The sequence below is a fragment of the Dipodomys spectabilis genome, unplaced genomic scaffold, assembly GCF_019054845.1.
Source record: "Dipodomys spectabilis isolate Male_0828 unplaced genomic scaffold, ASM1905484v1 ptg000073l, whole genome shotgun sequence".
Taxonomy (NCBI): domain Eukaryota; kingdom Metazoa; phylum Chordata; class Mammalia; order Rodentia; family Heteromyidae; genus Dipodomys; species Dipodomys spectabilis.
The window spans coordinates 5,292,600-5,304,310 of record NW_024870750.1 but is presented as its reverse complement, the minus strand read 5'-3'; the positions used below and the strand labels follow the sequence as shown (position 1 = coordinate 5,304,310).

General features: G+C 45.4%; 1 protein-coding gene across 1 annotated transcript; it reads left to right on the top strand.

The window, feature by feature from the left end:
- The first annotated feature begins 265 nt into the window (after positions 1-265).
- On the top strand, positions 266-11,140 carry Six4 (SIX homeobox 4). The gene is made up of 3 exons (XM_042682577.1): positions 266-1,147; positions 3,815-4,503; positions 9,055-11,140. Exons 1-3 carry the CDS (start codon positions 279-281, stop codon positions 9,849-9,851), a joined length of 2,355 nt encoding a protein of 784 aa, XP_042538511.1. The 5' UTR covers positions 266-278; the 3' UTR covers positions 9,852-11,140.
- The last annotated feature ends 571 nt before the right edge of the window (positions 11,141-11,711 follow it).

Sequence of the window (11,711 nt, the reverse complement as noted above, 5' to 3'; positions counted from 1 at the left end):
GGGGGAACGGCAGAAAGCAGCTATCCGTTTACACTACTTTGCTCTAGCAGCTATCTTAATGGTGACTGCGTGGCCGGGGGGGAAACCTGATCGGCCAGATCCAGCCGAAACCGGGAGGGAGGGAGTGGGCTTTCCGGAGGGGGGAGGGGGGAGAGAGACGAAGGAGGAGGAGTAAGGGGGGGGGGGGAGAAAGAGGAAAAGAGTGCGAGGGAGTGAGGGAGGGAGGAAAATAAACAACACACACACACACACACACACACACACACACACACACAAACATGTCCTCTTCCTCCCCCACCGGGCAGATTGCAAGTGCGGCGGACATCAAGCAGGAGAATGGGATGGAAAGTGCCTCGGAAGGGCAGGAGGCGCACCGCGAGGTGGCGGGGGGCGCGGCGGCCAGGCTGAGCCCCCCGGCTCCAGCCTCGTTCCCCCTGGAGCCGGGGGACGCCGCGGCGGCCTCCGCCGCCAGGGTGAGCCGAGAGGAAGGGGCAGCGGCGGTGGCGGTGGCCGGGGCGGCGGCGGATCAGGTACAACTGCACTCGGAACTTCTGGGCGGGCACCCGCACCACGCCGCCGCCGCCCCCGCGCGGACCCCGCTGGCCTTCTCGCCCGACCACGTCGCCTGCGTGTGCGAGGCGCTGCAGCAAGGGGGTCACCTGGACCGCTTGGCCCGGTTCCTGTGGTCCCTACCCCAGAGCGATCTGCTACGTGGCAACGAGAGCCTGCTGAAGGCGCGGGCGCTCGTGGCCTTCCACCAGGGCATCTACCCCGAGCTCTACAGCATCCTCGAGAGCCACAGCTTCGAGTCGGCCAACCACCCGCTGCTGCAGCAGCTCTGGTACAAGGCGCGCTACACCGAGGCCGAGCGAGCCCGCGGCCGGCCCCTGGGCGCCGTGGACAAGTACCGGCTGCGCAGGAAGTTCCCCCTGCCCCGCACCATCTGGGACGGCGAGGAGACCGTGTATTGTTTCAAGGAGAAGTCGCGCAACGCGCTCAAGGAGCTCTACAAGCAGAATCGCTACCCGTCGCCCGCCGAGAAGCGGCACCTGGCCAAGATCACCGGCCTTTCCCTCACCCAGGTCAGCAACTGGTTCAAAAACCGCCGGCAGCGCGACCGGAACCCCTCCGAGACCCAGTCCAAAAGGTGAGCGCCAACTTTTCCTCCTCCTCTTCCTCCCCCCCCCCCCACCCCCTTCTCCCGGCTTTCTTTTCCTCCCAGTGCTGCTGGCAAACATGGCGCTTACCTTCCCCACCAGCCCAGTCCGGCTGCCCACCTCTCCCCGCCCCCCACCTCGCTTCCCCCCCCTCCCCTCCTCGGCGCTCCGCACGGGAGGGGGGCGGTGGTGGCCCTGAGAAGGGAGTAGGAGGGGAGAGCCTCTCTCCTTACCCTCCCTCCCCCCCTCCAGCCCCCAGAAGTTTCTGGTCGCTCGCCTAGGGCTCAGTCCCCGCCCCCACCTCGCCCGGTCACCGCTGCCCGGCTTCCCACCCCCAACGCGCTGGCTTTGAAGTTGCCACTCTCTCCCCGGCTGTAGCCGGGCGCAGGAAGCGGGTGTGACGCCGGCCAGGCAGCTCTCACCCCCCCCCCCCCACTCCAGGCCGGCTCAGGCTGCCGGCGAGGGTCTGTCCCCCCCCAGCTCCCGGGTCGATCAGACCTGGCCACGGTCTTCAGGGTTCGGCTGAGCCCCAGGCCTGTGGGTCCTGGAGGTCGCGCGGGTCGCTGTGGAGGGAAGAGAGCGCTCGGGCGGGGGGCGGGTGCTGGCGGCCCTAGAGGGGTCTGGGGACCACGGGGCTTTAATGTGACAGAGTTAATCATTCACCCGGCCCGCTTGGTTCCCGTGGCTGCCGTGGCAACGCGAGGTGCCGGTGCGGCTCGGCTCGGTGTGTTTTGAAACCTGATTCTGAACAACTTCGGCTCGAGTTTCAGCGCCGCGGGGTAGCTGGGCTTTGGGGCCTTTTCTTAGGCCCCCCAAACTCAACGTGACTCCCTTTCTTGAGAGGGTAGTTGGGGGTGAGAGGCAGCCGGGCACTAGGCGGGCTGAAAGAAGAAAACGTGGGGCGCCATCCATCCGGGTGCCCTTTGGGGCCCCCCACTTTATCACGTTGGAACTTTTCGACTGGCAGGTTCCTCCTGGGCCCCCCCTCCCTCCACCATTCCAGTAGAAAGTGCCAGGGTTGGCACCTCTTTTGTGTGTTCTCCGGCAGTCAGACACTTGGGGTGTGTGGTGTATGGCTGGACAGAGTAGAGTACGGAAAAGGATCGTCTTCAGAAAGGCTGTTGCCGTCCTTGCGGGGATCGGAGAGAAAAGATCATCCGCACGCAGCTCTTAAAATTCTTCTCCGGGAAGGAATGTGGGAGCCGCGGAGGAGCCGGGCCGGCCTGGGCCAGGTGAAGGTGATCACCGGCGCATTCCAGAGCCGGGCGGCGCGCCCTTGCGGCGGCGGCTCCTGCGCGCGCTCGGCCGGGGCTGGGCGGCGGGGCCCCGACGGCCGCCGCGTTCCTCGCCCCGGGCAGGGAGAGAGGCGCGCGGGGGGCCGCCGCCGGGCTTCGCGGTAACCATACACAAAACGCGCGCCCTCCACAGACTTCGAAACTCCGAGAAGCCGCCCAAGTTAGGTCACCTGTCCCTGCGCCTGCTAGAAGACGCGGATCCCGGCGCTCCGGGCACCGACAGGATCTGCTAGGCCGCGGGCAAGCCAGCTGCCCTGCAGCCCGGGCTTGTTCCCTGAGTCCTGTCCTTCTCTCTCCCCCCCCGCTGCCACAACCTGCCCCCCTCCATTAACTCCACATTCCCACCCCAGGCCCAGTTGCCTAGTTTAGACCCCCCTCTCCGGATCTACCTCCCACCTGCACCCTGGTGAGTCACCCTCGCAGACGGCGACTGCGGCTCAGCCTCAGCTCATAAATCAAAGCGCTTTCTGCGCTCCTGGCCCCGCAGCCCAAAGCCAGGCTAATCCCCTCCCTTCTCCTCCGCTTGAAAGTGAGCAGCATACCGCGGGGCCTTTGCTGGGATGTAGGATCCCATCCTGGCTCCTCTGCTGGGCCAAGACTCTCACTGGGCTTTCAAACTGCCTCTGCCCTGCCCCACCCCCACCCCCAGCTAGGATCCAAATGGCGAAAAGCCTCCTCAGCATCTCCTCAACACCCAGACTAGGTCTTGCCCCCGAGTCGGGAAGCAGACCTAGTCTTGCCTGAAACAGCACTGAGGACTCTGGGAAGGGTCTGATAGTTACTTGGCCGCTAGGTAACTCTCCTTTCCCTCCCACCTCACCAGGGCACAGGACGGTATTTGCTAAAATAAGCCCTCATGGCCTCCTTTGGATTCAAAAGCGACTGCACATAACTGTTCTTGGGTTTAAAGTGTCTTTCCTACAACAAGGACAGCCACTTTGTTGAATGAGAGTTGTCAGTCTGGTGGAATAGAAGTTTGGGAGCAGGTGAGAAAAAGGGTCTCCTGTTAACTGGCAAAAAAAAAAAAAAAAGCTAAACACTTCACAACTCCCAGTCCTCTGGCAATTCATCTCTCTCTAAAACAACACTAATTTGGTTTGATGGTTTGAGGGAGGGGAAGATATTCCTAAACAGGAAAGCCTGACCACCTTACTTAACTGATTTGAAGCTGAGAGTTCATCTTCCCAAATTGTCTGGCGTGTCAGAATCTACTGAAAGGCTTCCTAGTGAAAACAGGACTAGAAGACATCCTGCTGTGCTTTCCTTAAATACTTCCTTTAATGGGTTTAAAGGCTGTTTTCCAAACTAGGTAACGTGTCCTCCCTTGACCTTCTGAATGACTTGATTTCCCTCTCCACACAGTGAGTCGGATGGCAATCCCAGCACTGAAGATGAATGCAGCAAGGGTCATGAGGATTTGTCTCCACACCCAATCTCAGGTTCTTCAGATGGTGTCACCAACCTCAGCCTTTCTAGTCACATGGAACCAGTATATATGCAGCAAATTGGAAATGCTAAGATATCGTTAAGCTCTTCTGGTGTTTTGTTGAATGGAAGCTTGGTACCTACGAATACTTCACCTGTTTTCCTTAATGGTAATTCTCTTATTCAGGGACACAATGGAGTTATCCTTAATGGGTTAAATGTGGGGAGTGCACAGACAGTGTCACTGAACCCACCCAAAATGTCTTCGAACATTGTGAGCAATGGTATGGCCATGACTGACATACTGGGATCTACCTCCCAGGATGTAAAGGAATTCAAAGTCCTCCAGAGTTCTGAAGCGAATTCAGCAGCCACCACCGCATACAGCCCCAGTGCCCCTGTGTCATTCCCTGGGCTGATACCTAGCACTGAGGTGAAAAGAGAAGACATTCAAGCAGCAGCTTCCCAGGATGGGGGCTCTGTAGTGACTTTTACTACACCAGTTCAAATTAACCAATATGGCATTGTCCAGATCCCTAATTCCGGAACAAACAGCCAGTTCCTTAATGGGAGCATTGGATTCTCTCCACTGCAGCTGCCTCCTGTCTCAGTGGCAGCATCACAAGGTAAAAGCCTCATTTGGTATCATAATAGTGAATGTGTTGGTCAGCTGTTATAAATGACGCATTTACTGAGAAGTATGAATTGATGTTACTGTTCAGGAATCCCATTGGCTCTCCACAGCTGCAGAATAGCATTGATAAGAGTCTTCTTCATGGGCTGGGAAGGTGGCTCAGTGATAGAGCGCTTGCCTTGCATGCCTGAGGCCCTGGGTTCGATTCCTCAGCACCACATAAGCAAAAAGCTCAAGTGGTAGAGTGCTAACCTTGAGCTGAAGAGCTGAGGAACAGCGCCCAGGCCCAGAGTTCAGGTCCCACAACCGGGCCACCTGCCCCCCCCAAAAAAAGAGTGTCCTTCACAACAGTTGTGTTACAGCCTGCTTGCTTAGTTCCCTCACATCCGGAGGATGGGCTTTCATTTTCCCAAAACTGAATGGAAAACTACAGCTTATCAAAAGTCTTGCCAATTGTACAATTATAGAAATACAATAAGCCTTTATCATATTTATCAGTGCTTACAAACGAACCCACTACTTGACATTTTAAAATTAAAAATTAATAACACTGCTAAGAACACAAAGTTAGTCAAATAGTTGGTAAGCATTAAGCTTAAGCATTTATTTGGCCAGGGAATGTAAAAGAATAAGCTAAAAAGACCAACTCTATTTTTAAAAATCATATTCCTTCCTATAATTAAGACTAAAACCTGAAGAGATCTCCAGAGGAACATATGATTAGATTTCTTCTCCCTTTCTCTCTCTTTTTCCTCCCTCCCTCCCTCCTCCCACCCTCCCTTTTCTTTCCTTTCCTCCCTCCCTCCCTCCCTTCCTTCCTTCCTTCTTTCTTTCTTTCCTTCCCACCTCCCCTCCTCCTTTCTTTCCTTCTTTGTCTGTGTATGTGTATTGATGCTGGGATTTGAAATCAGAGCCTGGGTCTTTTCTTTAGCTTTTTCACTCAAGGCTGGTGTGCTACCACTTGAGCCACAACTCTGCTTCTGGTGTTTTGCTAAATTGGAGACAAGAGTCTTATGGACTTTTCCTGCCCAGGCTGGCTTCAAACCACAACCTTCAGATCTCAGCCTCCTAAGTAGCTAGGATTAGAGGCAAGAGCCACCAGCATTTGGCTTGCATAGGTTTCTATTACTTTAGGTATATGGTCATCTAAATATAGGTTTATTTATTTAAAGTCATAAACTTTACTGTGTATGTCTGTGGCTTTACTGATAGCAAGCAGCCAGAGAAAGCACTGACTTGAAATTCCGGAATCCGGAGCATGATAGGTCAGTTCTTGATTGGTAAGAATGTAGCAGTGGAGGGTGCACACTTGATATTCAATTTAGGATTGGGATATATTGGTGCACATGTGCCTTTAAATTGCTAGCCTTAACCAATCGTCTCTCTGTAGGATAGTTTTACAAAACAAAAGTCAATTAATGCACGAATCTGTTGTTTCTACAACTATGATCAACTTCAGCTTTTTTGGATGCGCTCATAGAAAGATGATTTTAAGTTTCATCCGGTATATTTTGTTTCTCTTTAGGTAAATGGTAGTAACAACCTTACATCATTCTATGCTCCAGGTTATAGACTTAAGCTAAGTGCTTATCCCGAGGGAAAGAATACAAAATCCACAGAGAAAGCCAAAGTGCTTAGTTTTACAATAATTCAATATAGATCTTACACTTTCCCTCTTTAAGAAAGGTAATGACAAATTTGAGCAAAAAGTATGAGTAAATATGTCAAAAATACTTTTCATTTTTAATCTAGAAAAAGTGGTATCATAGAAAATTATTATGAGCTAATAGTTAATTTTTAAATTAGATACAGAGTAAAAATAAGAACAGATTTACCAGTTAAAATAGCTAAAACCAAATGGCAGCTGTCAATCTTTAGATTGGGTAAATTGAGGGTATAAGTCTAACCAGATTTGTCCAGCAAGCAATGTTCATTTAGAGTAGTTGTGGATTTCAGTCCTCAATAAAGCATTTTGGGATTTGGACTTTTCTCGAAAAACAAACTAAGCCTAAAATCTCTAGGCAAGATACACTTGTCTTGGCTATCATTGAGCCTATGTATCTATCTTTTATAACTTTATTTCAATTTTTTTTTTATTTTTGTGCCAGTACGCAGGCTAGAATTCAAGGCCTCCCACTCTCATGTAACTTTTTTTCCTGAAGGCTGATGCACTACCACTTGAGCCACACCTCCGCTCTGACATTTTGCTGATTAATTGGAGGCAGTCTCACCAACTTTTTGGCCTAGGATGGCTTCAAACCATGATCTTCAGATCTCAGCCTCCTGAGTAGCTAGGAATACAGGTGTAAAGCTCTTACTACTTTATAATCTTAGGGGAAAAAATGAGGGTTTTTAATCTTCATTACAAAGTTAGGCTTTGTAATCAAGATTTTTCAGCTCATTTTTACTGATTTTTGAGTTTCTACTTATAACTCAATTGCAGCTATACTTTAAAATGATCTTTTAAAACATGTCTTTTCTCCTTTGTTTATATGTTATACTTTTTTCACATACAGAAATAATCATTTTGCTTGCATACCATTGCCATTGGAAAAAAAGTTGCCTCTATTGTTACTTATGGTTCTATCAGAAAGTCACTAATCATTTAGTTCATATGTACTGCTACACAATTTTACAAATATACAAAACAAAACAAGCAGCTTTTTCAGATATTTTGTTACACTTCAGTAGCCTATAAGACATAATTAGGTTGAGGCCAAATATTTTCAAATTAAGCAGGTTTTTATATTTGTGTAATTTGAAAAAAGAAATAAATAAATTTGTTAGGAGATAGCCCAAATGTACCAACTAGTATTTTTATTTTAAACACTAATGAGGATTATTTCTGTGAGGAATACTTTCTGGTCATTACAGTTTTAAAAGGAGTTCAAATACAGTATTTCATCTTTTCCCCTCATTTAAAGACATGATTTTGCATCAGGGTGCTTGAGAATGCTTGGAAGATTATAAGCAGCTCTGTGACTCTTATTTTATCACTATAGATGGCAATGTAATCACAGTTCTGATATAAGAAGGGAAATGTTTTGAGGGAATTACCTAATTTAACATAGGGCTGTTTTCTCAAATAGTGAAGGATTGACTGAACATCTATCTAATTGAAGGTTAGGGTAAATAGCCTATTTGAATTCTATCACAAAACTCCCCTCAAATTCACCTTTCTTTCAATGGCAGGATGTGGGGCTCTGTATCATCTAATTTCTGTCTTTGTAAGGACTCGGAAAAGCATTTTATTTGATAGAGACTGGGGGAGCAATCTAAGTCATTTATTTTGAGTTATCTGACGTGAACATCTCTTGCTTTCCACTTACATTCCTTTTTCTACTTCTTGTCTCTATAGACCATTATAATGAGAGCCTTTTAGAGAAGCATTAGCTTTGGTCTTTATTTTATTTAATATGTATTTTTAAAAGCACATGTCATTGTTATTAATTTTTCCTATCTCTGCAACACTAAAACTCCAGAACTAGCACAACAAAAGATGAAAAACCTTTTGAATGTTTTGTTGGCTTGATGTTACTTTATGGCTAGTTTGGTGAAAGTTTGTGACTTGTCTGAACAGGTTTATGTGGTTAACTTTTAAGCCCTATGGAAACTCATTTTATGTGGTATTTCTACATTTCCACTTGTATTTTATGTCGTTACTGAGTAAACAAGACATTTTTACTTTGCATTTATGGTCTCTAGTTCTAACTGGCAGGGCTAATGATAACTCAATTAAGAGATGTCAAGTTCATAATAATAAACCAAAACGGCTGAAATTAGGACCTGAATGGTATTTCTTTTTTTCACACTTGATTTGAAGCATTTTTTGTTTGTTAGTTTGGTTGGTTGGTTTTCTTTTTCTTTAATTTTCAAGAGGTTTTTTTTTTTTTTTTTTTTTTTTTTAGATAGACACTCACTATGTAATCAAGGTTGCCCTCAAGTTCATTATCCTCATGCCTCAGCCTCTTGAGTTCTAGGATTATTGGCTATGTTAGTCTACTTGTTTTCTTGTTTTCTTTTTGTCTTGATTGAGCTTAGCCAAGTGCTTTACCACTGAGCTTCTTCCCAAGCCTGTACACTTGGTTTCTAGACTTGTAGTTCTCACTTTCCTCAGAATTACTTGGGGGAAATAAAATTATTGCGATTGCTAGCCCAGCACTGGTGGCTCAAACCTATAATCTTAGCTACTCTGAAGGCTGAGATCTGAGGACTGGGGTTTAAAGCCAGTCTTAGCTGGAAAGTCCCTAAGGCTCTTATCTCCAGTTAACCACCAAAAAGCTTTGAAGTGGAGCTATGGTTCAAAACAATGCTATTGCTCTTCTAGATATGTGTGTGTGTGTGTGTGTGTGTGTGTGTGTGTGTGTGTCTGTCTGTCTGTCTGTCTGTCTGTCTGTCTGTCTGTGTCCTGGAAATCTGTTCAGAATGATTGAGCTAAACTATTACATGGAAATACCACTTCTCATGAGGAAAAAAGTGTGTAAAGTAGCTCTTTGGTCCTGATTATTTCTATTCCTGTTAATTGTTACCTCATTTTTTCTAGGTAATGTTTCAGTAAATTCAAGCACTTCAGATGGGAGCACATTTACAAGCGAGTCTGCCACAGTCCAGCAAGGAAAGATTTTCTTGAGCTCTCTTGCTCCCAGTGCAGTGGTCTACACTGTTCCTAATTCAGGCCAGACTGTAGGATCTGTGAAACAGGAAGGCTTAGAAAGAAGCCTGGTGTTTTCTCAGCTGATGCCTGTCAATCAGAATACACAAGCAAATGCAAACCTCTCATCAGAAAATATCTCCGGGAGCAGCCTCCATTCATTGGCCTCCTCCTTAGTTAATGTATCCCCCACTCACAATTTTTCCCTAACTCCCCCTCTGCTACTAAATCCCACTGAGTTAAACCCTGACATTGCTGATAACCAGCCAATGTCTACACCTGTGGCAAGCAAATCTACTGTGACATCTGTCAGCAACACTAACTATGCAACTCTTCAGAACTGCTCCCTGATTGCTGGTCAAGACCTACTGTCAGTTCCTATGACCCAGGCAGCCCTTGGAGAAATAGTTCCTGCAGCCGAAGACCAAGTGGGTCATGCCTCCCCAGCAGTACACCAGGATTTTGTCCGAGAACATCGTTTGGTTCTGCAATCAGTAGCTAACATAAAAGAGAATTTATTACAAAATTCTGACAGCAAAGCCACAAGTATCTTAATGATGTTGGACTCTAAATCCAAGTATGTCTTAGATGGCATGGTTGAGACTGTCTGTGAAGACCTGGAAACAGACAAAAAGGAACTGGCCAAGCTTCAGACTGTCCAATTGGATGAAGATATGCAAGACTTATAAACATTGTTGCATACACCCCCTTCCCAACACACACACACACACACACACACACACACACATTTCTGTTGGCATCAGCAACAAATTGTTACATGAAGCTCCAAAATATAAAGCATTTTCCCATTTAAAGGAAAACAATCTAATTGTGCAAATAATTGCATTCAAAAAAGACTGGGTTGATCTGCGTGAAGACCACAGTTAACTACACAGGAGCAGAAATGCACTAGCGCTGCCTTTGTGTTCACATATAATCTCTAAGGAGATGGCAAGGAAGGAATAAGATGAAGTGTATCAAGTGAGAATATGCCATTTAGTTGGCAATACAGGTCTAAGGTTGAAGTGAAACTTGATCATTTTTTATATTGAAAGTATATACATCTAACAATAGAAAATTAAATATAGGTACAGACTATTAGAAACAATGCAATTTGTTTTTGTTTACTTTACTTCATGGGCATTGATCTGATTAAGGAACATAAATGGTACTCCAAACTATTATAAGACTATATTTTGGAAGTTAAGTAGTTTAAATATATGTATATGTATATGTACATGCATACATACATTTATGTTTTTCAGCATTTTTGAGAAAGTCTTGGTTTTAAGTCTCCACACATTTCCAAATGTGACTGCTAATAGTTTAATGTGACTAAGAAAGTTTGAAACTCCACTAAAAACTGAAACAGGCTTCAGTGTGAATGTAAATATAATCTCAATTCTATAAGCGGGATTTGAGTGAGTACAGCAAATTTTATTTATACTGTGTGTTTCTCTTATACTTCGGGCGCTATGAACTGAAAAGAAAAAATGCTTTCTTACTGTTTAATTTATTTTTATTGCTTGAACAGGAAGTGAACATCTTTGTTTCCAACAAAGTTTTACTTTTTGTAGGATTTTAAAAGCAATGATTTTTATTAGGAGTCTATTATGGTCAATATTAATAATACTGAAACATTAACTCTTAACTCCCAATATTGGAATTTTGGTTCTTTTCTTTCACATCTTTGTTTAGCAACTCTGGTTCATTTAGATATGTTTTATATAGAATTCTATGTGCCTTTTTACCTTGTGGCCTTTTTATATTAGTAGTAAGGTACAGAAGTATCAACAGAAGCACTGATGGTTTTATTTTTTTTCCTACTATCTAACAGGGTTAATTTCTATCACAGAATTTGTTTTTAACCTGGAGAACTTAAGTTTCCACAAGTATTATTATGTATAACATCATACAAATGAGTAACCAACTATTGTTGATGGCTTTCATTACAGTAAAACAAATCATAGAAGAGCACGTAAAATCAATTCTACAGACGATAAAAACCATTTTAAAGTAACGTAAATAGAATTCATGAATTCTGTCCAGTTGTCCTTTCATCTTCCCTGTTTTGAATTGGTTGTTAACTATGACACATGACTATTTGCACTACATTTTCATCTCTTCTTTCAAAACAGATCTGTTGGTTTTCTGTAAGAATTGTGTTTGATAATATTAGCTGTGTTTAAAGTTTTTTTTTAATCAGGATGTTGAATGCAAGATGTAGTAATGCAAATACATTTATGTAGTAATTACTCTGTGATCTCCAGAAAAAGCCAGAAAAGTGAGAAAATGATCTTTTCAGAGATGGCCTATGATTATTAAGCAAAGATGTTATCATATCTTGCTTTCTTTAGGATGAGGTCAAAGGGTACGTTTAGATCTCTACAAGCCCATCAGCTAAGCATGTTAATAAGGGCCCTAAACTACTTACTCTATGCTGTTACTACTACAAATACAACCTGAAGCATAGACAAAGAGTCCTATGAAGATTTCCTCTCCCAGCCTTTTTTTTTCTTTTCTGGTCCTGGAGCTTGAACTCTGGCTCT